At 39.8% G+C, this 27,303-nt stretch overlaps 2 protein-coding genes across 2 annotated transcripts in view; both read right to left on the reverse strand.

Moving 5' to 3' along the window:
* Window positions 1-5,059: 5,059 nt before the first annotated feature.
* Window positions 5,060-14,949, reverse strand: LOC113486083 (solute carrier family 2, facilitated glucose transporter member 11-like). The gene is made up of 12 exons (XM_026859763.1): window positions 14,926-14,949; window positions 13,308-13,406; window positions 12,590-12,750; window positions 11,864-11,988; window positions 10,232-10,361; window positions 9,938-10,086; window positions 9,184-9,371; window positions 7,992-8,102; window positions 7,814-7,915; window positions 6,644-6,719; window positions 5,592-5,719; window positions 5,060-5,266 (listed from the first exon to the last, which is right to left on the reverse strand). Exons 1-12 carry the CDS (start codon window positions 14,947-14,949, stop codon window positions 5,060-5,062), a joined length of 1,500 nt encoding a protein of 499 aa, XP_026715564.1.
* An 8,735-nt stretch (window positions 14,950-23,684) lies between these two features.
* The window catches only part of LOC113486082 (solute carrier family 2, facilitated glucose transporter member 11-like), an 8,812-nt gene continuing 5,193 nt past the window's right edge, over window positions 23,685-27,303 (reverse strand). Inside the window, exons 8-12 of the mRNA XM_026859762.1 lie at window positions 26,993-27,103; window positions 26,345-26,446; window positions 25,351-25,426; window positions 24,215-24,342; window positions 23,685-23,891 (exon numbers count right to left, since the gene is read on the reverse strand). Of these exons, the coding sequence (XP_026715563.1) occupies window positions 23,685-23,891; window positions 24,215-24,342; window positions 25,351-25,426; window positions 26,345-26,446; window positions 26,993-27,103 (624 nt within the window). The remainder of the gene's footprint in view (window positions 23,892-24,214; window positions 24,343-25,350; window positions 25,427-26,344; window positions 26,447-26,992; window positions 27,104-27,303) is intronic.

The raw sequence follows: 27,303 nt of genomic DNA on the forward strand, positions 1-27,303 counted from the left end.
GGTTTTTGAGTTAATTACACATATTTCAGCTGTTGTACAAAGTTTAGAATTGTTGGATTAAATATTTCAACCAATGGTTGTGTCTAGCCCAAGTAAACAAGATGGTTTCCCTTGCAGGAAACCTGTATACTGCATGAACTCTGTCTCATGCTAGGGGGATAGGGAACTGGGACATCAGTTTTAAACAGGATTTCAATAATTGCAACTTGCTTACTTTTCAGTATAAGCTAAGAAACATAAAGACAAAGTTATCTGTTGGGAATATTAGGTGGGGCTTGGACAGTGAACTTTGACATAAAATAGGAAAGAGCTATCCTCTCTTCATGTGACAGCAACTGGAGCACATCGTAACTTAATCATTACTTAAAGGAACTGAAATGCTCCATCATTTTGGAATGGGGTGCAAACTTAAGAAATCTACAGTGGCACAGGAGGCTTGACCAGCTAAATATTTAATAGTATCTCGATTTTCCTTTGCTAGGAGAGAAAGTTTCAACAGCATAAAGTTTTGTCTGGAATTTCCGTTAGTATATTTTTTTCTGTATCTGTGTCAAAAAAATAAATTGCTTTGAAACTGTCCTGTAACCTCCATAGCTAGATTGATGTTTCTTCCTTCAGACAGAAAATTCTTAGGCTTTAACTTTATTTATTTCATAATTAAGAAGGTTTTGTATGTATTAAGTTGGTAAATGGCTTAGTTATCATTTGCCAATTCAGTTAAAGAAGATGAGGATGAAGAAATCGTAAAGGGCTTATTGGATGCAAGCAGTCATATTTACTAGAAAACGGATCACATGCAAGGAATATTCACAGATTCTCTAGCTAATGTCTGAGATGTAGCATGTAGCACCACCCGGCCATTTCTCCCACGTTCTGCAGTCCTTGTCATGAAGTCAACTTTGTTGTTGATGTGTGCTGAGAATTCATGGCAGGTTTTTATCCAGATTAGCTTCTCCAGTAGATAAACTGTTAGAGCACAAACAGGACTGTCTCTTTGATACTAAGAATTAATTTCCTTTTCTGTAAAGTCATACAAATTTGAAACAACATAATGTGTGTTGTGTTCAGTTTTGGGCCCCTCACTACAAAAAGAACATTGAATGACTCAAGTATGTCCAAAGAAGGACAACGAAGCTGGTGCAGGGTCTGGAGCACATGTTGTATGAGGAGTGGCTGAGGGAACTGGGGTTGTTTAGTCTAGAGGGGAGGGGAGGGGAGACCTCATCACCCTCTACAGCTACCTGAAAGGAGGTTGCAGAGAGCTGGGGATGAGTCTCTTTAACCAAGTAATAAGTGATAGAACATGAGGGAATGGCCTCAAGTTGCACCAGGGAAGGTTTAGACTAGATATTAGGAAGCATTTCTTTACAGAACGGGTTGTTGGGCGTTGGAATGGGCTGCCCAGGGAGGTGGTGGAGTGCCCATCCCTGGAGGGGTTTAAGAGGAGTCAACATAGTGCTGAGGGATCTGGTGTAGTTGGGAACTGTCAATGTTAGGTTAATTGCTGGACTGGATGATCTTCAAGGTCTTTTCCAACCTAGAGAATTCTGTGATTCTGTGATTCTGTAATGTCCATCTGACAGATGAAAGAAATGCCATCTTAGCTGCTAGTATCTGCCTTGCTTAGATGATACTGGGGGAGACACAAGCAGGCAATAATGTGTAGCCACCAGCATGGGACACTCCTTCTCAAATGCAGCCTGTTGCACATATTTTCTTATGTTCTCTTTCACCCACTTCTACTTGGTATACTTTATACATATTGTAACTTTTACTCTTTGCTCTTGTACTTTTAATTTAGGTTTCCTACTTTTGGTAGGTTAAGTGTCTTCCTCCTCTAATGCCCTTAATGCATAATGTCTTTTGCATTTATGTTGATTAGTTACTGTACTGCTTCTGTGCTCTTATTATACTGTGCTGAGGCCCCCTTTATTAGATGTGCAGTTTCATAATTAGTGCTAACAAGTAGTTAGCAGATATCTTACAGATATCCTTTAGTCATAATTGTGGTCAGGACAATAAATCTCACAACATCAGGGCATCTGGTCATTTATCTTGCAATTTTAGTGACACACGTGACACACGTATGCAAAGCCATGCTAAGCCTTCCTTAATACAGGTCAGTTAGACCAGATCTGTGTTTTCTGTGTCTAGCTGACAGAAATTCACTGATATAGTTTTTAAGTGTTTATATCTGCCTCAGAGTCAGTATTTGAGACATATCTTACTTATCAGCTGGTGTCTCTGGAAGAACATGTACATTAAGTGTTCCTGTAACTTCTGAATGACTGTTCTCTGTGTCTATCACATGGATATTTGAACCATACCTTTTTGCTGTTTCATCCCTTGACCAGACTGTTACCAGAATACAGCTTTTGCTCCACTGAGCACAGGCAAAGGTTGACCTGTGCTCCAAAGAGCTGTTCCGCTTCATTGTCACATTAATGTTCCATAGGGCATCTGCTTGCTTCCTGGTGAGGATCTTATGGGGAAGGCTCTCCTAATAACATCTAATGGATAACTGAGATCAGAGAAGTGGTTCACTGGAGAGTCATTCCAGCAGTGCTACACAATGCCACTCTGCTTACTTCTCCAAAGGCTTGGGGTACTGTTGTAATGGAATGAAGGATGTTTTCAGAATGACTGCTTAGGAAAGGAGAATTCTGTCTTGCAAAAATTTGAGATTTCCTTTCTATATTGGTAGTTGTCTGCAAATGACTGGAGGTTTTAAATCACGTTATATGTATATGGAACACTACAAAATTATTGAGCTTTTCTGACTTTAAGGACACTTCATGTTTCGTAGATTATCTTCTAGTGAGAAGTCTTAAATGTACCTCCATACTAAAGACAGGAATAATGAAAAATCCCAATCATGGAAGGGTATGCACACCAATAACTTTTTTTCTAGTCAGCTGTCCCTAAGGGAGATCCTGATGCTGGGAAAGAAACATTTGTGGAGGCCAGAAGTTTTATTAAGGCAATCTGCCATTTTTATTATGTTTAACATTTCCAATTAAAAATAAGCAGCAGCTAAGATGAACAATTGAATTCATATTTTGAATAACCTTATTTGAGTTGAAGTAGATATGCCAGTCAAAGCAGTATCAGAGATAAAAACACTTATTTTACTGTGCAAGTCTAGAGTTTGGATTGTAATTTGTATAGTGTGCTCCACTGTGAGCCTTAGCTTTGTTCAGATTCTTCCTCATAGTATTGCTTTGCTGTTAGGATTGTGTGAGCCTCTCATTAATAGAGATAAATGTGCAGAATATTAGACACTTATTAAAAGTCCCATGAATTTGTGTATTTCAAAAAAAGTTTCTGATGAAATGAATCCCTGTGGTACTTCACAAGATCACGCTATCCTATAAGGCTCACAAACTCTTTTTACCTTTAACTATGTATAGCAGGAAGAATTAGGAACTCAGTATCAGATTGCCTTGAGGAGCATTCACAGTTTGAAAGCCTGCAGTATGTGAACTCAAGCACAGATGTTGATTATACATCAGTGTAGAAAATTATATTGCATCCATTCCTACAACAGAGATCATTTGGAATGGTATAGCACACTAAATCTGGGAGTTAGAAAACTTACATATGATATGTTTTAACATATTCTCTCACTTTGTTTCCTTATCTTTGTGCATACTACATGCTTGTAAAAACTGGCAAAACTCCTATCAGAGTCTGTAAATGAAACCATAAATTGTTGTTGGAAATGCTTAAATGAACGCCTTATAAGTTCCTTGTTAGAATTACATTTCCCACTTTTACTGTAAATCTCATCTAGCTGTATGAATCTGACAAAATATTCAAGGCATAAAATGTTTAGTCATCTCTACGGCTGTCAATCAGCATCTACACTTGCAATGAACAACAACTGAAGAGTCTGTATTGATTACACATCCCTGAAATATGTGTATATGTGATCACTTCTTAGTCATGGTAGAGAAATACACCGAGGCAGGAGCCCTGCATGTATCTAAGTGCTGGCAGTCTGCTGTACGTACAGCAAGGTACTGTACAGATGTCTTTAAGAGAAACTGTAAAACAACAGGTATTCTGTTACAGCCAGGAGTTTCAGTCTGGGACAGTTCTTCTGGAGTAAATTGGGTCCAGGTAGCCGAAAGGCAAGTAGCAGCTAAATTGCTGTGGGATTCACAGCCTATGAGATATCTGTGGGAATTCTAACCCTGGAAGAAGAGCTTCAGACTCAAGATAGCACAGAGCATCTAAAATGACTCCAGGTGCTTGTGTTTTATGGCAACTAGTTTCTACTCATGAGTCCTTTAGCTGTATTGCCACTGAAGGGCACTATCCCTTGAGAAGAGTTGTATAGGAACTTTTTTCCCATACTTTTTCATGAACAAGTCTGAGCTTAGAATCAAATGGCTGAATTTTTTAGAAAAAAAAAAAAAAAAATTAAGTTGAAGCAAGGATGGCTGATGACATGGAAAACTTCAATCCAAAGGGGCTGAAGTCTGTAAAACTAGATACAACACAAGGACAACATGGCGTTATGCATGGGAACTGGGCAAGGTTTCATTATTCAGTTGAGTCTAGAGAAACAAAGAATTACTCTCCTATTCCACTAAATTTTTTCTTTAATCTGTTATGGATTGAACCCTAGCCAGAGATAGCAAGCCAAGAACTTCACTATTCCCATTTCAGGGTTGTAAAAACACACTCAGAAATCATAGAGAGAGAGGGGATCACAGGTCTTCCCTTTCTCTGTGGTCAGCAGAGTGTTTATAAATTCTACATGTAGTTTCAGTGTGTATTAGATGCTCTGTTAAGAAGAGATTTACACATCAGCAAGTTAAGCCAAAATGCTCATGATTCACACTAGTCTATCCTGTTAATAACAGCATCATCCCTTTTCTAAGATGCCCAGAGTGGAGTGCTTGAGAAAGGTGCTGGTTTGGCAAAATGGGAACCTTGTGACAGATATGAAACCTGACAGTCCATTTGGACCAACTTGCTAGTCAGAAAATGACAAGTGTCCTTTTTTCCTTCCTTCCTTCCTTCAAGAAAGCCTGACTCCCCTAACAGCCGGTTAAAGCCTGGTGCAGAAGGTGTAATCCTCTGTGACATGAATTGGAGTTGTTGGAATACACTTCTTTTTAAAGTTTAGCTTATTGAATTCTTCTGTGATTTCCACAATTGATTTCCCTTTTGTTTCTGGAAGGAACAGGTGGATAATTATCCCTGAAGTGAAAAGTACCCCCATAAAGATGAGGAAGCAGAAGTGCTTGAGTCTTTCCTGCAGGGAAGAGCAAAGTGAGAAAGAAAGCAAGATGAGCGTATCTTTTCTTTTGTCACTTTCTTGGACAGTTTTTGTCTTTGGGTCCCAAAGTACTTTGAATTTGTTAAGGAGTTCTTTACATTTTGACCTTTGACAGTAATTTTAGTCTGAATAAGCATCTTTGGCAAATCAGAGCCCTTCAGTTGCAAAAGTGGACTGGGGAGAGCAGGTGACAAGGCCACTCTAATCTGACATGACATTGTCATCTCCTGGTCTTCTTCCTGCTCCCGTGGCCAACTCAGGCTTAGTGCCCCTGGGGAATGTCCCACAGAAAGTCACTCACCACAATGAACGGGAAAGTTGTTCCGATCACAAAGACACCCAGCCAGCTGAGAACGGAGCTGATCACAAAGGCAGGTGGTCTGCATGAGAGCTTGAAAATTTCAGCCCTAATGGAAACTGTGGCACCAGCTGAAAGGAAGGAAGAATTATTACTTGTTGATGTGTTTGGTTTGAACATTTGGATTGAGTATTACTGTTACACAGTCAGGAGATAGATGCTACTGTCATGGACTGGCATTCAAAAGGCTTGAGTATGTTAGTGTTTTATTAGAAAAGGTTTGTGGCATCTTATAAACTGCTAGATATCATCTTATTAAAACAGTAAATTATTCAAATACATTTATTGGGGAGATTAAAGAATTAAGTAGTTAACACTTCAGAAAGTGTGACATCTCATGAAAGGAGCTGTGTAAGGTTGGAATAACAATTATTATTACTAACAAGAATTTCCAGCATGATATTGCTAGATCACCAATGAGTGATCTTGGATTCACCTCCTGGGCATTTCAGTTATGTTTTGAAGTCAGAGAACTTTGACAGCTTTGAGTTAGGAAAATAAATCAGCCCTGCCATGTGTGAAGGCAAATATTTTAAAAATGAGTAGGCTTTAAAAAAAGTAATTAAAGAAGAGCAGGTAGTATATGCTAGGAACAGAATTACTCCAAAGTAGGTCTTCTGAACTGCTGTCTATGTGGGATGAAATGTAACATTATACAACACTGAATTTAAAAGGACTCTTGCTTTAATTTTTCTTTCTTTTTTTCTTAGTATTTTAAAAAAATCTTTTACCCATCTGCTTTTGCTCTAGTTTTGCTGTATTTTTCCAGTGAGTACTTTTTCCTCTCTTCCTTTCCTCTTGTTAGCAAAACCCAAACCTGATGACACTGAAGTTTCTGGCCAGTGATTGGATCCACAGTGTTTAAATGACTACAAGATTAAGTAAAATTAATTTACTTATGCTAAGTGTTATGCAATGTTATGCAGTATTTTCCTAGTCATATTAATAAACTCACATGATTAGATTCCTTTATTTCTTTTGAATGAAGTACTCACCTGGCCCAACTCCAAAAACAACTGCAAACAAGACAATCAGACAAAGGCTGCAGTATGGCATCCAGAAATACCAGTCCTGGGAAAAAAAAATAATAAACTTTTGGGTGAAATCTGTTGATAACCATAAGTTAGAAATGCTGCTTGTTTTGCAACACTATCACCTCAAGAAAAAAATATACACTGTGGGTGAACTGGCAGAGAAATGTAAGTGTTTTTTCCTGTGGAGGAAGCAGTGAGGTTTTTGTTAGGTGAGTGGAGAAGCAGATTTGCTAGTGTAGAGCAGCTGTCAAGTTTAGAACCCTTCAATTAAAGGAAGTCTGAATAGTACTTTTGAACCCTGTCCTCCTTTCTTCTTGACCCCATGGTGCTTTCTCCAACCCTTAGAGAAATGGGAGGGCCAAATCATACCTTTCCTCACTTTAGTTAAGTGGTAGGTTCAATAACATACTGAAAAGGAACTTTCCTAGATCTTAGTCAAGAAGATACAAGACTAGATGCTTTAGAAGAAAAGATTTCGCCCTCCTGTGTTTGAGATCCTTCATGAAAGAAACAAAAGTGGAAGTCTGCTGCCACCTTGCTTCAAGGCTAATTTTACAGTAGTGCCTATAGTAGTAGTTCTTGGATTAATACTGGTAACCCAGGAGACTTGCTTCTGAAGAAGCTACAGCAATGACACATTGTTATAGAAGTGAACTGGTCTCCAGCCTGTGAACAGATATATGCATTCCCAGTATGTTCTGCAGCAAAATTATTTTCAAATTAAGCGATGCAAGAGTCTGGGTTTTTGTTGTGATTTGTTAAAAACTGCATGAATAGAAAGGGTCCTTTTCCTAGGACTGTATTTTGATCTAAGCTGGACAGTGTTTGGTGCTTGCAGTCTGATGAAATCAGGACTCAGTCCTATTCTCCCAGTGCTTTATGTGCTCCATGGGATCATGTTGAAAGGAAGGCAGGAATACAGGAGAGTGCTTGCTGAGAGAGGGTTTAATCCTATGTATAGACAAGCTTGATCTTTAGGATATTCCCCTCTCAGAAGGTAAGCTGTTAACACAGAGGTTATTTTGGTACTTCTAAGCCTCTCTTTCCTTTCTCAGCAGCATGGTCCTGCCTGTGAGGAGAGGTTATCAATAGAATAGATAGAGAAATCTGCCATGAAAAGGATTTCCTTACCTGGAGGGAGAGCGTCACAGTGATACAGGCTAGCAGTGAACCCATGGTCCAATAGCCTCCTCTTAGGAGCACTTTCCTGCCCAGTCGCTCAATGATGGAGATCTGAAGGACAGAAATCACACTGGTGTCAGTGCCAGAAGAGAAAATTCTGACCCATTCCCATAGTAATGGGACTTACACAGACTACAGTAGCTATGAGTTCAGAGATTCCAACGGAGAGGGTCATATAGTAGATCATTCTTTCATCAAAGCCGGCTGCCTGGAGGACTTCAAAAGTATAAAAATAAATCTGGAAAAAAACCCCATAAAACAGTAAGAGAAAAAAATAACTGATTTCTTACCCATACCTGTGTGATACTCTCCTGGATAGGAGCTGCTAGGCAAGAAACATGCAGCTCATCTTTGGAGTGAGCTAGAATTTTGCACTCTTTTTTTCATAGTATTCACTTTACTGGCAGACAAAAACATAGTAAAATGTAATTAACAAATTAATTAGATAAAAGATAAAATGCTGGGATAAAAGGACTTCCAGCTGCTGCAATGTAATTAGGTTTGCAGAGTCCTGCTTTAGATGCTTTCAGAAACAGCCAGGTATATCATCACTTCTGGAGCCTGTGCCGAAACATCATTGTAGGATATACTGTTCTTTCTCAAGAAAGAAGAGTGTGGGTTATGGCATTGTGAGGAGGTAAAACAAGCATCTTTTCAAGTATCTCTGCTACTGTTTGGAGATATGCTGAGATGATTAAGATTTCAGTTTAAGCTGTTAGACTCAGCTGTGTATTTCCTTTACAGATGTTGCTGCATACTGATGTTAGAGGTAGAAAAATCATGCAGGCAATGGCAAAGCTGTGGCTTCAGAACACTTTCAGAAAAGTGTTGCTTGAGAAAGAGTGGAGAACTGCAGAAGCTGCCAGAACAGTAAGCATACTTGTTGACTAGCTTTAAATGTAGAGTGAGCATACTGCCATCCCAACATCCTAGGATGATAATAGCTGGGGGCCAAATAGCAGCAGTTGCAGAGAGCAGTAATGTAAAACTACATTGCAGCTTTTGCCAATATAAGGTGGACTCATTTGTAAGAGTGCATTCTGGGGCCTTGTAACAGCTTCCAAAAATGTCTGTTAAATAAGACTAACTACTGAGGAAGGTAACTCCAGCAAGAACCAAGAGCTGGGCAAAGGGATGTCACATGAAGAGCCTGGCCAAGCTTTGTAAACTGCTGCTGCTGCCTCTGTAGGAGGGCTGGCAGACAGCAAGTTGTGACCTGAGAAGCCTGAGAAAAAATGAGGGAGCTCCTGGGAGCCATGATGTCTCCTTTAAGGTTGTCAATAAGTGTTCTGAGACTGTAAGGGGGAAATACACTCAACTGCATTGATGCCACATAGCTGAACTGTGGCGGTCAGAATAACTATCATGTACAGCTGCCAACGGAAAGCTGGTTCTTTCATTAGCTCCAGGACACTCAAGATCTTGGTGTTTTTCATTGTTGCCTTCTCTTTCATGATGTCATCAATCTCTGCTTGGTGATGGCCTTCACCCCAAAGCTGCCTTATGGCTGTGGAGGAGAAGGAGAGCGAGACCTGCCATGTTAATTCGTCGCTGTTTGTTGCCTAAGGAGTTTGTTGAGTAGGTGATGCAAGTGGCTGTGGTGTGAGGCAGAGATGTCCTAGAGTGGGTTCCAGAGCCCTGGTCCCCTCCAGCACAGAGGGACCTGTTCTGACAGAGGGGCCTAGTGAGGTGCACAATGACGTCCTCCCTGCCCATGGGTCCACTTTTCTCCCTCCTCTCAGGGTATGAGCAGGGTACACAGACAACAACTAGAGCTGAGGGGTGCCCTATGGAGCCCTGTAGTGCAAACAGCCATTTATCATTTACCACCAGACTGACTGCTGAGATGGTGTCAGCTGAATGCAAAAGGTGTTTTTTAACAGAACTGTAGAGAGATGTAGTTTCACGTTCTATGTGGGGACTACAACAAAAATATACTCAGTAGGTATTCACAGAGTCATCTTAGAAACGAGCATGGGGAAACTTTGTCCTGTTTATTTTTGTCCATATGGGGAGAACAAGCATCACAAACCAATTGAAAGTGAGGAACAGGAACCTGGAGTCCTCGGTTACCTTTTTTGCAGCCTTCCTGGTCTCCTTTATGCATGAGGAGATAAGGTGGGGACTCGGGGAAGAAGGGCAGAGTGACCAGCTGGACCAGCGCTGGAAGTCCACAGGAAGCCATCAGCATGGGCCACAGGGACCGGCTGCCCAGCAGCTCCCTGGTGGGGATAAAATGTGTGTGTAGAGTAAAAGGTCTTTGTGTTGGTTCTGAGGAGAGAAAGGAATAGATGGAAAAGCAGAGGAGGAAGCTAAAGGTAGAGGGCATTCGGAAAATAATTGGGTGGGAAATCAATTGTATTATACCTTTGTCCTGAAATTTGCCCAATGACTTTTCCCAATGACCAGAAGAAAGAGGAAGTAGAGTTTGCAAATCCACGTAGCTTCCTAGGGGAAATTTCCCCGACATATTGATGATGTAGAGGAACACAAAGACCTTGAGGTGAGGGGGGAATTATGGGAGGGAAGAAAGAAGATATTCATAACCATTGGAAATAAAAATGCGTGTAAATGATTAAACATTATGGAATATAGCAGCCTCATGCACTAAATTGTTTCTTATACTTCAATCCATGTATGAGATTTTTCAGTATTAGATCTTCTAACCCTGTTTACAAAAGTGGTTCCTGTCCTTTTTGCACAGTGGAGTTTCCTGATCTTAAGAAATGTACAGTTTTTCCTTTGGAGGGAATCATAGTATCTCTTGTCAGCCATAGAATATTTTAAAGGACACAGAGTATGCAAGTTCTGAATAGCTAAACACCCTGTAGTAATATTTAATTTGCTTGTAGTTAACTCACATAATCTCAGCCTTTTCTGACATGAAGCTATAGAAGAGCTGTATGGTAGGTCTGTAGAAGATTAAAGCATACAGTGCTATATTCAATGTTGATTTGTACATGATTTGGGGAAAAACACAACTATTTCTTTTCCACTGTCCAGAAATAATTTCAATTATTTCAGGCAGAACTGATGTTTCCAGCTATTAGTGAAGTACTTAACTCAGATATTCTGAAAACCAGTCCGGGAACAAGAGGTTTTTCCTGATGTAGTGGTTACAGCCCCTTTTATCTGTTCTGAAAGCAACATGCTCTTCTCCTGGCTTTATGTGATGGCAAAGCAATGGAGATACACAATCTCTTTAGCAAAAATTAGGTCTTTGAATGAGTCACGATACAGTTTCTAAATCATAGCAGGGCGAGTGCGTGGGTAGTTCTCAAAATACAACTGTTGTTCTTCAATAAAACTGTATGTCAGAGAAGTAATGTACAAAATCTGGCTATTTGAAAAATAGATGTTAATTTCTAATGAAGTAAGTTAAAATAGGCATCCCGGTAAATATCCAAATTGAATGGAAATGCAACTTTTTGTGTAGGAGTCAAATATAAGGCATACTGATACCAGCACAGGATGTTTTCAGTGCATGCGGTCTGCTTGCCAGGAGTCATTTTGTTTGCTTATGTCCAGCTCTTTGTACTAACCTGAAGGACTTACTGCTTTGAAACAGGCTGAATGCCCCTGTAGAACATACTTGAAATATGTTCAGAGTCAAAATTAAATGGCCTTGAACAGCCTGTTTCTTTGGAGTCTTATAAGAATACTAGCTTTAAACCTTATACCATATAATTTCCAGTATTGTTAACCAAAATTAAGATAATATTAAACATATTTTTCTATCAGAATAAAAACTTGTTTCATATTGTATCAAAACATTCCTGACAGCTCTGAATATTTATGCACTTGGAAAAGCTGAATTTCATTTAGTGTCAGTGAAATTAGTGGTAATTATGTTCTTTATTGCTGGGTGTTATGGAAGAACTTCTGACAAGGGATCACTGACTTTAATATTTTATTTTCTAAGTGGAGGGTTATTATTTACTTTGAATAAAGATATACAATTTTGGGAGAGGCTGTTGACCTATGGGAGAAATCACTTACCTGCACTTATTCCACACATGAAGCGTCCAATTAGAATCATCTCAAAGGACTGGGCTATTTTACTGCAGCCCATGATGGATGCTGCCACTATCATGAGCAGATTGTTGCACAGGAGACATTTCTTTCTGTAAGTGCAAGAAAGTAAAAAGAGTTTTTGTAAATCAGAAAAGAAATGGCACTTAGGTTCCTGGCATGTAGGATGTGTTGGGTGAAATTGTCTTGCCAGTTTTGTGAAATTATACATATGTGGTCCAGGACAAAAGTAGCCCTTCCACACTGTTGGGACTGGATACTCTGGACTCACAGTGAGCCTTGGCACATGGCTAGACCTGGGAGTTTGGGAATACTTCTGGGTTTCCTAGTGGAGAAAAGTCTTAAAGCTTTTCTGCACTTGAAAAACCATCATGAAACACATTGATGTAGCATAGGTGCATCTCAAAGCTGCTATACTTTGAATAGCACCTCCAAGAAACCCATTCTGTCTTCATCTGGGGGCCAACACTAACCCAGCCTGAGTATCTGCATCTGTTGTGGCAGGCTGGCAGCACAGTTTGATTAGCCTGTGCCACAGGACAAGAACAAGAAGCAGCAAAATCTGTTGACACTACTGCTAAACTGGCTATATTACAGCCATGACTAAGCCTAAGTCTGTCTCACATTTAAAACCTCAACTGTCACTTCCTTAAGGTAAGATTCAGTTGACAAATTGTCATTAAACATACATACTTGCCATACTTGACAGTCAGGTATCTACTTCCTGAAGAACCCAAGAGACCTCCTATACCAAAGATGGACACAGTGATAGACCATAGGAACAAGAGATTATCCTGATGGATGGGGTAGCCATATCTCTCCAGCCAAGTTTCATTAATGAAAGCCTTAACATGCTGAGAAGAAAAAAGAATTTTCAGTAGCAATAACTGTAACTCCAGTGCATGGATTTTATTATATTTAGAACATAATTTTGTTGCTTCAGGTAAAGTCACAAGTTCATACAGACTCTAAAAGTGTGCATTAGCTAATAGACATAGTGTAATCTATGAGTATGGTGTGTTCATTTTGCCATTAGAAGGAGTTCGTTCTTTGTTTTTTTGTCCTTGAGACCTGAGGAACAGAGGCATGGACTTGTAGTGAAGAATACAGTCAAACAAGACCACTGAAGTAGGCACTGTGCTGTAGGTTTATAGGGGAGACAGGTGCCACCCCAGTCAGTGTGTATCTTCTGAGGAACAGTTCTATAAACAACAACTTGCAGGTCTCTCTTTTCTTCTGTTTTCAACACTTTGACATGTTCTGCTTTATATGATAATACAGTAATGGGAAAGAATTGTGAGAGGGGAATACTGTGATTAAACCCTTGCTGACTTCCAGAAAGGAGCATCCTCAAGCAAGAATGTAGACTCATGCCACTGTTAACTAGTGTGCCTTGTGTGTCTTTGCCTACCTGAGACATGTAGGTGATGGAAGAAATTTGAAAGCCAATTTGGAATGTTCCACCGATCCCCAGGACAGTGATCATTTGAAAGAGTTCCCGGTACTGTACCTGCAGAGATAAAACAGAATCTTCTTAAGCTTGTAGCCACATCAGGCTGTTCTTGGATTATGTCTTTCATTCTCCAGAAACATCTCAGTTGTTCAAGAGATTTGCAGATAGGCATGTTCCCTTTGCTTGCCCTGGTGTGAAGTGTATATTCTCCTGTGATTTCCCTACATCCAACTCAAGGCAATGAATCTTTTATCTGTGAAAACCACCACATTTCCCTCACCTCCTTGATAATTAGTCAACAGTGTAGCAAGCTGTTGACTAATCGAGGGCTAATACATGTGAGAGTGATTTTGAGGAGGGAGGTCTTACTTTCTGCTATCTGGACAGTGGCCAGGCTATCTGCAGCTCAGACCTGTGAGCACAGTAGTGACCAAGTCCTCTGTACCCAGACCTTTCCCATCTTATCTGAGAGAGCAGCTGCTGTGCTAGCTACCCTTCACAGGCCCTTGAATAGTGGGCAGTGATCCCCCAACTCAGGTTTTGTGGCAAAGCCTCCTGAAATTGTGCACAGAAGCTAAAATTTAAAAAATAAATCTGATGTTGCTTGTAGCATGTTCTTCCACTCAGGTTTCTGTCAGTGTGGCAGCCCTTGGAAATCCATGGGGTTTTTACCTAGATGGAGAGGAGGGAACAGCAAGGGAAAGTCTCGGGGCAGAATTTCCCTTCCACACCAGTTCCGCTCAAGCTGTGCTGTAGAAGGAAAGTGTCTTTTCTAGCTCTTGCTACCATCATCAGTTCTGAACTCTTGCCTCTCCTCCTTGTCTCAAGCAGCACGGTTATCTTAATCTATTGTGAGCTTTGGGAAGAGGCATCCCACTCTTCTTCTAGTTGGTTACAGATCCAAAAATACACAACCAGCAGAGTACTTAGGTTTACACTACAGAAGCTTTTGCAGCAGGACATAGTGAATATGCAGTGAATGAGTGAAAAATTGCCAGCCTTTCAGAGGTTCCCTGCCATATTCCTCTTTCCTGGGTGAGAGGTTAAGTGTGCCCAGCAGGAGCTGGGAGCTCTTTCTCTAAGAGACATTGTCCTAACTGTAGGTGCCTCACTAATGTGTGAGAGTTTGAGACTCAGCCATAGCCAGGATATAAAGGCTGCAAGCTCTCACAGACATCCCTGTCAAGATGCCACAGCTGCCAACATCCAGTCCTGTTCCCTGCCTTTCACAACCTCTGCCTGCCAGCTCTTGCACTACGTAATTAGCGATATATTTAACAAAACTCTTTTTTAGCAGGTAAGTAAAGCAAATTATGTTTGAGGGTAAGCAAGTATTTTCCAATAAATGAAAATATTTAAGAAACATTAACATATTGATAAAAATATGACAAAAGATGGATGGCTGAGCATATGAAGTGCAGACATCTATAATATCTCAAAATGGTGGGCAGAACCAGTTCTGAGATGTTTTCATGAATAGAAAACTTGTTTTTACTGAGATACTGATCTTGTTTTCTTTGAAACACTAGTAGTGCACAAAAATGTCACAGATGTAACTACCCCGCCAAGTACTTACCAGGTCTGATAGGAAGCTGGTCATCTCTGGCTAGAGGCTGGTTGTTCAGTGTGTGATGTGTCTTTGTCATCACAGGCTTCTGTGTCTCTGTCTCCTGCCTGCTGGTATGGCAGTGGGCATTTGGCTTCAGGGACCAGAGTTAAATTTTTACTATTTCATCTTCACTCACTTATATTTACTTTGACTGGCCAAAGTTAACACTGCTGGATTAAATATTTCAGGAAATAATTGCATCTAGTCCAGTGTGCAGGGGGAAAGTTTCAAAGCAGAGGAAGTTTGCACCTGGGGGGTAGCGAAGGCTTTGGAAAGGGAAAAGAGAACAGTTCAGGAAAAAAAAATCTAAACTGTTTTCTAGGAACAGTAATTTTGCTTTACTTTTATGATACAGACCAATGAGTATATCTGCCATAATTTGCACAAAGCAAAAAGCAGCTGGTACAAGGTTTTGGTACTGTTATTCATTATTAAGTAAAGTGTGTGGTGTTATGTTTCAGATTAATTGATATAGAAATTATAGATGAAAAAGAGGCTAATTTCAAAGCCTAATTCTGCTGTTCTGGCTTTCTGTATCAGACTGTATTAAACTGTACTGAGGAAGGGTATTTCTTGTCTGTTGTTTATGGGGATCTTTGTCGGCCAGGTGTGGTGAAAAGGTGGTAAGAGAGCCCTGGCAGAGGCTTTTGAAATAGAATATCTGGTCCTGAAGACTCTGCTTGAAATAGCCAGTAACTTGTGACCCCCTTACACACGAGAGCAATCAAAGAAGGAAAATATTCACTAATGATTTAGGATGGGACAAGTGGGATCTTAATCCCTCAGGTTTCAGCTTTGACACGGAACAACTCCAAATCAGTGTTGCAGCCATTGAAAAGTCACCTTTGGTTCCCAGAGGCTCTTTTGTGAGGTGAAGCTCTAACTGTAGCTTTATGTGGCTTCTGATAGAAACAGCACTTGGAAGAAAGAGGTTTGCCTGGGGGTTTCGTGTGTGGTTGATGCCTTGTTCTGTCCTGCTTTCAGAATCTTCTGCTTGCTCTTACTCATGCCAAGGGACTTTCCCTCACCCCCAAGGATTGGGGTGGGGGCAGATGGGGCAATGGGGTTGTACTGAAGCCCTCAGTGAATGCCCAAGCTCACCCTTGGGACTTGTACTTTCAGTTCATAAAACACACAATGCAATTATTTACAGAGGAATTTACTGCAAATACCGTTAGTCTAAAGAAATGAGAAAAAATACATGTTAATAATAAAACCTTGGTTACTTGTGTAATTCCAACTATTGCCTATATAACTTCATGGCAAATGCTGTTTATTCTGGCTTGCAATAGCGTTTAGAATGATTTAGCATTTTTCTTGAACACTGACAGTTGTAACATTTTGATCATACAAAAATACAAATTGCATAGATATTGACTATTTATTGTTTCAAAATGTTAACGTTTCCTTTATATTACATATTTTTTTATCAAATCATATCAAAGTGTAGGGGAGGTTTTGTCATAAGTATTCCTACACTGCTTGAAAATAATTACTAAGGATCTTAAAGAGTAGCAAATTCCACCTGCTCACAGTGAAATTTCTCTTACATTTTTGAGGTTTTCTGGTGATTCTGAGCTCCACATGGCTATATAACATGGTACTGTTTCACTTTATCAGCAATTTTAGGAGGATTTTATCCTAGGAGTTTACTCCTTGTTTTTGTCAAGTCAATAGAATTGACCATTTCTGTTAAAAATTTCACCTATATTCTAGGAAAAGCTCTGTTACACTACGAAAGTTGTGCATGGTTTCAAGTTTAAGGAATTATTACAGAGATAAGAGATCTTTTAATGTGATCTATATAGAGCTGTAAGAAATGCTTGCTGTGAAATGGACAAACACATGAAACTCACTTTCATGAAGTGTGTCATAAATTTGTCCAAAGCACTCAGAACTGGGCTTCATTCTAAGCCAACTTGATCTACGCCATATAGCACATTGTGAATGACTGAAGCCATCTGCAGTTTAATTTCACACTGAGAGGAACTTGGTGGTCTCTTCTAGGTTTGATTTGAGTCTTTGAGTTTATTATAATCCAAAACTCCAAACTGAATTCTGAATAGGAAAATCTCAGAGACTGGAACTAAAGAAGACATTTAGGTACAAAACATTTCCTAAGTGAAATCTATAACTTTAGCATACCCCATATTTTATGGTTAATTATGGATTATTGACTGCTCTCCGGTTTTTAAGGTGATATGAGAGTGACTTTCATTCATGAAGGTTCCACTTGTGTCTATGAAGGAATATTCATCTCTTTTGCAATAAGGGAAAACAAATAATTTGCCTTTGTTTTGTTTTGTAGTCTGCAAGCATCAGACCTTTATGACCTTACTTAATATATGGTCATTCTGCTGACCAGTTAGAAGCTAGTGTAGGTGATATGTTCCTCAAGAGAAGTATTTCCTGTAAAGGAATGAGGTCTCCCTAAAATGTAAAGTGCCAAATTCTTCCATTATTTCCATAAGCAACTTCTTCTTTCTCTCTGAAAGGAAGAGGTAGCTGAAGATGCCTGAGCTGATGAGGATCGCAGTAAAGATAAGGAAGAAGAGAAGAGGTTTTCCTGGAAATAAACCAGAGAAAGATTTATCTTTTCTTCTCCTTTTACAGCACTTTGAACATGATGACAAAATGATAACAATGATGGCAAAGTTTCACTTGGTAGCTGTCTAGATCCAGTTTGTTTTGTCACTGTGACATGAAAGACACCAGTCTTTAGGTGTGAAACAGTAATGGAATAAAATAGTTAAAAATTTCTTCTAACTGAAGGGGGAGAGTAACTGTGAGGACAGACAGTGCCAAGGCCATGAAAGTACAGCCCTTGCACAGCAGTGTCTTCCTGCAAAACTGCTCAATGGTAAAGATCTGGAAGGGCAGGAAAGGCACTCACTTCACTGTCAGCCCAGCTAAAGCCTGAGTAACAACCCGATACAGTGCCACTTACACACAGCTGAGTGGGAAGGAACACACAGAGACCAATCCCTAGTGATACAATGGAAGAAAAATCTTGCTTTGGAAACCATGGATTGCACGTGATACCACCTCTAACATCAGGACTGGTAAGCAAGTGAATGGGGTATATTTCCACCAGTGACCTGTCCTTTTTGCTGACTGTTGAGAAAATACTTCAAGAATGAGTTAGAAATAGAAAGCTTCTTTTAAAAAGCTTTTCACATGCTTTTAACAGAAAAAAACTGCTATCATTCTAGTTTCAGTCCTGATCATCATCTGATGCAAGTCAGCTGTGGTCCAAAAACCCAAGAGATACACATATCATCACATACAGAAGTGAAAATAGAGGTGTTAATGATGGATGAGTTTCCTGAGGAAGATGAGGGAATTCACATGAAGCTTTTCCCTTTCTCTTTTCATTATAGGTACAGCTATTCTAGCCCCAGTATGTCCAGGCAGGCCCAAGAAAAGAGACAAAAAACCAGGATGAGGAGACTCTAGCAGGCAGTCACTTGAAGAGGCTGTGCTCTGCCTTCTAGCCAGTTTTATTAGTTCTGCTGACAACAGCAACCACTACTGAAGCCATAACATTTACAGGACATAACCTCCCTTGAACAGATGCAAGCATAACTCTGGCACACTAATGGTGATGCCACTGCTTGTGTTCACTTCTGTTGCATGTCAGCTGCAGCCTCATAACAGTGATTTTGGCCCTGATGCATAGACCTGTACTGAAATAAGTAAGACTGCATGGCACCTAAATTTCCAACTTCTTCTTGAAGGTGTCAGTGATGGCAATGACACTGAAGCAGCAGTACAAAGATGAGAAAGATAGAAGATAAAAGTCTAGCTTACTTGTTTTATTTCTCCTTTTGAGTAATGATAGGCAGAGTGCATAGTCAAAATAATTTGAGATGTTGCTTGCAAAAATGTGAGAAGGAGAGGCCTTGGCATGGGGTTAAAACAACATGCAAACGTTAATATTGGTGGTTTAATCATCTACTGCCTGGTTTATCAGTAACTGCAAGAGATGCAGCAATAGTAATCATTTGGGAGAAAAGGCCTCCTGAGGTTTGGCACATTGGATTTGTGCAGCCCCTGGGAGGATGAACACTTAGATGGAAAGGTTCCTTGAGCCATGAAATAGTGAAGGTGCCCAGCAAGACTACCCGTGAAGGACTGACTTGCAAGAGACACTGGAGCTACATCAGAGTGAGCATGGCTGGATTTCATAAGAGAGGGACAGAGGGATCCAAGGCTCATGCATTTAAACCTGAGGTGGTGCTGTGTGACACAGATGAACAGTCCCTCTGCGATGTTCCAGCTGTGTTTCTGCTGAGACCGGTTCCCACAAAAGGACCAGCAAAGGCAAAATGACACTGACCAAAATTACAACAGGAAATTTTCTCTTCTGTATGTGCAGAAAGGTTGGGACTCCTGAGAATAAGATAGGAAAAAGAGAAAGAGGAGAGTAAAATCCGAGAGAAGGAACTGACAACTGAAAGGGGAAGTTACCACAGCAGAATACACTATTGCTCTCATACAGTGCCAATTGTGAAAACTGATCCTGACGTGTATTTTCCCATATGTCTATTTAGTTAGCTACTCCATGGCTTTAATGTTTGTTCAGTGCAGTTCAGAAGTACTACCACTTGCAATTGCACCATGTTGTGAAATCTGTGCAACCTGGAAAAAGAACAGCATGGAAAAAGATCAGTGTTACATCTGTGTTCCCTTTGGTCTCATGCTGCTCTTATTTTCAAACAGGCAATGCAGGCATTAGAAATTCCCCTTTACAGTTAGGGAAGCTGCAAGCTCTATAGAAGCACTGCCACAGAGCGGTGAGGGAAGAGGTCATGGTGGTAAAAAGAAGCATAAGATTTCATCCTGGATGCAGGCAGCATCTTGTCAGTCTTTTCAGAATCAATGAAGTGTGGGGACACAGGAGCTCTTGCGGGCAGGTTAACATACACAAGCCAGTCTGCCCCCAACGTCGAAGAATAAATATCCATAATTCAGAACTCCTTGGTTCATTTATATAGCACTTTGCTAGCTCAGTGAAGCTCTCTCTTTTTTTGGTAGGTAGATAGTGAATCAAGAGTTGTAGACAGTTGGGCAAAAGCATCCAAAGTCAAATCAGCAGCCAGTTGACGGCCAGGAGTAAATCTCATGACTGCCTGACTCCCACCCAGATACAATTTTTTTTATAGTGTCTGCAAGCTTAAATGGCAGAATTTTTTTATGGACACCTAAGAGTTGTATTACTGTGTGGAGAGGGGAAGATGCCCAACTGCATTAATGCCAGAGAATTGCAGAGTTATGATCACAGTAACCAAAATTCACAGCTGCCAGTGCAGAGTTTGGTCTTCCATCACTCTGAGCACACTCAGGACTTTGATGTTTTCCATTGCTGCTTTTTGGTTTTGCAGGTTGTCCACTCCTGCCTGGTGCTCTCCCTCACCCCACAGTTTCTTCATAGCTGTGCAGAACAAAGAGGAAAGCTTGATACAACTGTACTATTCATGCATCGTAATATTTGTACATGCATATTTATTTAGATTATTAACTACTTATTCCCCTATAGTTTCAGACATCATGATATTAACAGGCATGGTATGAGAGGTATGTTTATATCCTGTGTTCGCAGTCTTGCAGAAAATAAGATCCTATCTCACATTTATCAGTATATGAACCTTAATTAGTACTATACAGTTGTTAGACCATCAATATAGTGTCTGATCTCTCTTTCCCTGTCTGATCACATGGCTCTTGTACCTTGGAAGTGCATTCCTTGAACCTGAACAGAGAAACTATGGTCACAATCACTGACAACTTTTTGCACTGATAACGTGGCATATTGATTCATTAAAGGGCTTTGTGTTTGCATGCATGTGTGTTTTCATGTAGGATTACAAAGACATGCTGTATCTGGACAGATTTGTTGGAAAGAATTTGTGGTAATTTGATGAGGTAGTTCGTGCAGTTTGCTGACAAGATGAGATAGTTCCCAGCAGGTTATCTGCTATTTCAGTTAGGTTGTTGTGGTACTTAAATTACCTCATTAAAAATTACCTTACATGATATCTTCTCAAAATTTTGACTGCCCGTGTTAACATCTGTTAAGTGCAGAGACAGACGTGCTTGTTATCTGGGCATGCCCACTCAAAGGCAACTATAGCCTGGCTCTTATTCTTTTCTTCTGCAGAGGAGGGGGGTGGAAAGAGCTGGCAAGGGAAAATCAATGGAAACAATTTGCAACTTATTTTGGGAAACATCCTTTACATTTTGACCCCACTACCAATGACTCCTGAAGAAGCTGTATCTGCTTAAACTTTTCTTACCATGGCCAAGTAGTTCATAGAGATTTGAAAGCCTGTTCTGAGGGATCCACAAACTCACAACAGAAAAAGCATTACGAACAACCACTGGTACTGAACCTGGAAGGAATAGTACAAGTTCATCACAAAATAAATGAGTTATCATAGTCCCTGCATTTCTAGGATATCATCTTGTTTGATGATGCTTAAATAATCTTAGCAGAACATGCAAAGCATCAATGTAAAAAACATCATCCAGATAACGTTTCCGGATTATCAGTTTTGCTACTCTTCACATTAATCAATTAACCAATCCACAAAAACTTTATTTTCAAATGCACAATTTCATATCACTGTCAGGCTACTAGCTAGAAAAGCTTAACTGTATCACAGCTGTACATGGGTAGTTCTGGGAGTAGGTGAAAACAGTATGGAAATGCCACACCATTTAAATACTAGAGGACTTTTAAACTTTTTTTAAAAAAAGCAGTTTCTCTACTCAGCTAGAACTTCCTTCAAAGCTTTTGTGAAGATTTAGTCCATAAAGTTAATTATGTGTCTTTGTTTTGTTTTAAATGTTAGCTCTAATTTTTACAGTAACAAAATTAGAAGGATTTTTCACTGTCGACTCTATTATGTTGAAAAGTTTGGTACATATGCATTGTATTTTCTTTAGGAATGGTAATTGCAACAGATAACCTCTCAATTCTTCTGAAAGCTTAATATTAACAGGTGATACTGCCAGCTGTAGTACTCACCACTTCTGAGAGTTTCCATCTTATATTGAAAGGGTGGCTGATCCCAGGCAGACAGAACTCTGTTAGACTGAGGAAGTGTTTTCTGTCATGCCTTTTCTGCACCTTCTGCTTAAGTAATTATCTGATTCTGAGACTGAGGTTAATATTTACTTTGTATGATTTCTGTTGACTGATGTTTTTTACAGCAATTGGACAGCACCTAAAACAGATGGATTAAATATTTCAGTGACTCAACAGGAGAGATCCCTCTGAATGAGAACATTTTGTAGCACAAGTGCTCCCTATTTGTGAAAGGGAGTGAAACCAGATCAAATATAAAATCTAAATCATATTTCAGTTGCTGGAACACACACTGAGACTTTAATATCAGAGCTTCTTCCGTGGCTATTCCTTTAGAAGTAGCAAGCACTTTATTTGACATCTAAAAATAGATGACTCCCTAACCCTCAATACTGATTCAGTGCACCAGCACAATTATAATCAATGTGAATGGTTAAACTGCAGAAAGATAGGGCTTATGGTCATACTAAACAGGAGGCATGGTACACCTTTTGTAACTGTGACAGAAAATGGAGAAAGGATTGTCCTGTATGAAGGTAGAAGAGTTTGGGGAGGGAAGTGATAAAATGCTGCAGTGGTCAGCAGGATTAACAGCTCTTTAATAGCAGCAGTACATGGGTGGTGTGAGGCACAGCAGTGGTAAAGTGTAGTATTGTATGCTGATGTGCACTAGTAGAGTGCAGTGTGTCCTAGGCCAGTACACAGCTATCAGACATTGGCTATTTTTTTTTTTTTTTTTTTTTTTAAGCAGTTAATTATTTATAAAATATGCTGAATTTTCAAAGTGCCTAATTTCTCAGTAGCGTCTCAAAGTGCCTTACTCCCTGTCTCACTCCAGGGCTCTGGTCCTCTAGCTCTCAGCACTGCCTTTATGTTTGTTAACCCTTGTGACATCCATGAGGTACCCAGAATAAGGCTGAGAAGACTGCTTGCACCACAAAAATTGCTTTAGGCTTTGCTACAACTGGTATGCATGGAGTGTGCAGTCAGTGTTCTCCAGACTATGCAGTTGAGCATGCTTCTGTACCAAATTCCCAGGGATCAGGGCTGATCCTTGTCAGTCATTATAGAGACAATCAGGACATACAGCTACTTGATGTCAGGTCAAGAAAATAGAAAAAAATGAGTTGTCTTTGTTTTTCTACCGGGTATTTGTTCATGTGCAGTGTTCAAGATCAATACTAGGTCCTTTACAGTGTGATATCATGACATGAAAATTGTTTGCAAGAACTATGTTTATGTTTCATCTTCTCTTCATCCTGCTCTTAATCCTGAGCAGAGTTTTCTTACAAAGTAACAAACACAGAGACAAATCCTGCTTCTTTAAAATGATAGCAAAGGAGAAAGAGTTGAAATAAATTTGATGTGTTATAACTGAAAATGTTTTCCATGTGCCAGTTTTGAGACGCGTCTGCAGTTACTAATGGCTTCCTGCTACAGAGCTGTTCTAGGAAGGAGCCATTGTCGCACACCATGAAAAGCAAAGATGAATATAAAATAGGACTACCTGAATTAATGACAAACTCACATTACATTTTGGATTACATTTTATTGAGAAAAGTCCATGTTAGGTTTAGCTTCCAGTTTGATTTTGAGACAGGGCTTTTTGCTGACGGAAGTTGCTTATGGTGGCCGATCAGAGCTTGGTGCAGAATGTCTTTTCTTTGGCAGCATTCTTCTCCACAGTCTGATGATGTTTCTTCTTAAATCGGCATGTTTTGAATTCTTCTGTGATTTCAGAGGTTGACTTCCCTTTTGTTTCTGGGAGGAACAGGTAGATAAGAACCGCTGAAATGACCAGGACAGCAATAAAGATGAGGAAGCAAAAAGGACCAAGAAGCATCTGGAGATAAAAATAGAATAAGATGAGTGATTTCCCTGACAACACTTGCCCCTATAGATTCTTGAAAATTGTGATTTGTCCTTGTGAAATGAGGAATAAGTTGATTTTACAGAAAGTGTATTTATCTTTTCAATCTGTTCTTGAGGCAGCAGATGATGTCTGAAGTCCAGGGAAATATTTTACATAAATGCCTCCAGTAGCAATAAGGGATTCACAGCTTTGATCATCTACAAGGCATTTCATCCTACTCCCTGTCCAGAACAGTCTAGAAAACCAGTTTAAATTCACAGAGTCAAAAAGAAGATTTGAATCAAATTACATACGACAGCAAAGGGAAAAATCATTCCAGTGAAAGTGAGGCCTAGCCACATGATGATTCCACCAATTACAAAAGCGGAGGACCTTGTTGAAAGGGTGAAGATTTCATTCATGACAGATGCGATGGCTCCAGCTGAGGAAAAAAACATAAAAAAGGAATAGAAACATTGTAGTTAATAATTTTCCTCAAAGTGTGTGAACTGATATCACAAACACAGCCCCAGTATCAGGCTACTATGAGATCATCTAAATTTGGGCAGCACAGTCATCTCTCTCTGAATTCCCCTATAGAATTATGGTCCACGGGGAGAGATGGACACCCATGAAGTCCAGTTTCTATTCAGCTAAGATGTGTAAAATACGGGGACAAATGGCCCTAATGGCCTATTTCTCTCCATTGCCCATAGGAGACACCTGGGTTCTGCTACTGTGGGAATTCTTTTAGGTTTTCAAGACATTCATGGTCCTTAAATACAGCTCTTACAATAATAAATGCTCTCATTTGAATTTGGAGACTATAATAATTGAAAGTAGTGTTTAGTCAGGGAACCTTCAGAGTAAATAGTGGTCTTAGGTGAGTGAGGTCCTAATAGAGAGCTATAAGTTTGCTTGTCTGGTGTTACCGATGTAGGTGATTCAGAGTGACACTGAGAGAGGATGAGAAAGGACAGAGCAATGCTAAAAGATAGACTGCATGCTGTCAGGTATCATTCTTTAACGGAGTAGGATTTTACAGGTGAGTTGAGAAAACTCTGATATGTAGAAGAGGCTACCTCTGCCCTTAAGCAAAGACAGAGTTGGACCAGATGAGCCTTTACGCACTGTACAGCATTCACACCCTCCAAAACAAGTCTTAATAAATTGATTAACAAGTATTTTTTGTCTTGAATTTATAATCCAGTGAGAGAAAAAAGGGTCCTGATTCCTCAGGGTCTGAATAATTTCAAGCAATTTGTTAAAGAAAGTGTTTCTTGAGTCATTAATTAACCAAAAATCGGGGCTTCCCCATTTTCAATCCAAACTAAGCTGTTGATTTTTGAAGATATATTCACACAGTCTAGTTTTACTTCCATACATCCATGGTCTGTGCTTATCCTTGTGGTACAAGGTGTCCTGTTGTTGCTTTTATTATTCTACTCACCTGGTCCTATTCCATAGGCAATGATGAATAAAAAGATGAGACTAACACTGCAGTAACGCATCCAGAGGAACTGATCCTAGACAAAGGCAAAAGGAGGGAAGAAAATGAAATTTCATGTTATAGATGTAGCATGGCTGATGAAAAAATACAGGAGAAGCAATATTTATGAAAAAGCCCATGACACTGGGGTCTGTAGTAGATGTTCACCAGAACTACTTATCTTTCTGTACTGGTTACAGTGGAAGGCCAGAAGCAGCCTGCAGTGTCATATCTACAGTGGTGAGCTGAACTGCACCCTGGTCTGAAAAACAACTAACACATTCCAAGATAATTATAGCATGGGGAAAATTGTTACCGATTTGACCTAATTATCTTATTGAATTAGACAGTTTCAGAGAAATGTTTAAATCTCTTGTGAACTAGAAGTTATCTGTGAAAGAGAAAGAAGCTGAAAGTTTGTGGGTGGGACCAAGATCTCAATGCAGTGCAAACCACTGGCACTACTGAAGCCATGGCACTGGGTTCCTCACTACTTTACACCATCCTGACTGGAAGTAACTAGAGAGCTGCACTACGTAGCTGGATCACTTGTATCAAGGGTGGAAATCGGTGGTTGTTGGAAGGGCCAGTACACACCACTTCTGCTGCAGGAGGCATGGGATAGCGAATGGGAAAGGTGACACAAGGGTGGTCACCTAGGGATTTAAAGGACAATGAAACAAGACACAGGTGCGGTTTGGAGAGGTCAGGCAGGCAGATTGGTGGAGGAAAGCTATGCCAGGCCAATGGTTTTACAAAATATTTCTCACTGACTGTTTGAATGCCTGATTAAAAGAGATGAACTGCAAGGCAGGACAAAAGAAGCCTTGCAGAGGGGCTATGAGTTTGTATTCAAAAGATATTCTGATCTGTTATTTTGGACATGAAAGATAAGGCTGACTATCTGCTGTCCTGCGCAAAGAATTCTGATACTCCTAGAGAGACATATGCTTACACTTAGTAGAAGGCTTGTTTCAAGCAACACCAATATCAGTGCCATCAGCAGATAACCGCCCCATAGGAGTATCCGGCGTCCAAAGCGATCGATAATGGAGCTCTGAAGAATTTAAAAAAGTTACGTATCACTGGAAGCATGGCAAAATCCAGCTGTCAGCTGTCCAACAGATAAAGCATTATTCTTGGATTCTTTTTGCTTTAGAGAACACAAATCTTATTGGTAACAGTCTGTTATTTTACTGAATTTCTTCTCGCTTCTCTATGAATTACCATCGATGCCCAGCACTGCAGCTACATTTTCATAAACGCTGTAATCAATGGAAGCATGTTATGACTGCATACAAATATATAGATATGTGCAAATATATGGAAATAAGTATAGATGTTTATGCTTGGATGACATTTCATTTATATTTATATGAATAAGAGAGGGATTTTTATAAGAAATTATGGAAAATGAAGATGGGATGAAAGATGTAAAAGGTGAGACAAAATTTGGAGTGGATGCTAACAACCACTCTACAGATTTATGCAGTACCACAGAAAATTTATTTAGTTCATAAGAGGAGAAGATTCTTTTTTAAGGAAGAATAGACTCAACTCACATGTACTTTAACTCTTAAAGCCCCAGAAGGGTCTGACTTACACAGAAGATGATAGAGATGAGCTCAGAGATTGCAACTCCTAGAGATACATATGGGATTATGCTTTCCTTCAGGTTGGCTGTCTGAAAAATTTCTGAGGTGTAAAAGGTGATCTGGGAAATAAGAAACATTTTCAAAATGAAGCATATCAATAGACATGATATATGCTTATCCATCATCTTTTAGAACTAGATTTGTCATCACTGCAAAAGCATCAATACATTACTGGGGCTTAGTGGAGGTGTCATACCTGCTTTAGATGTGAAAAATCAAAAGGTTAATGTAGATGAAGAAAGGGAAATTGAATATCCGG

The sequence above is a fragment of the Athene cunicularia genome (assembly GCF_003259725.1).
Source record: "Athene cunicularia isolate RWA chromosome 15 unlocalized genomic scaffold, athCun1 chr15_part1, whole genome shotgun sequence".
NCBI classification, from domain to species: Eukaryota; Metazoa; Chordata; class Aves; order Strigiformes; family Strigidae; genus Athene; species Athene cunicularia.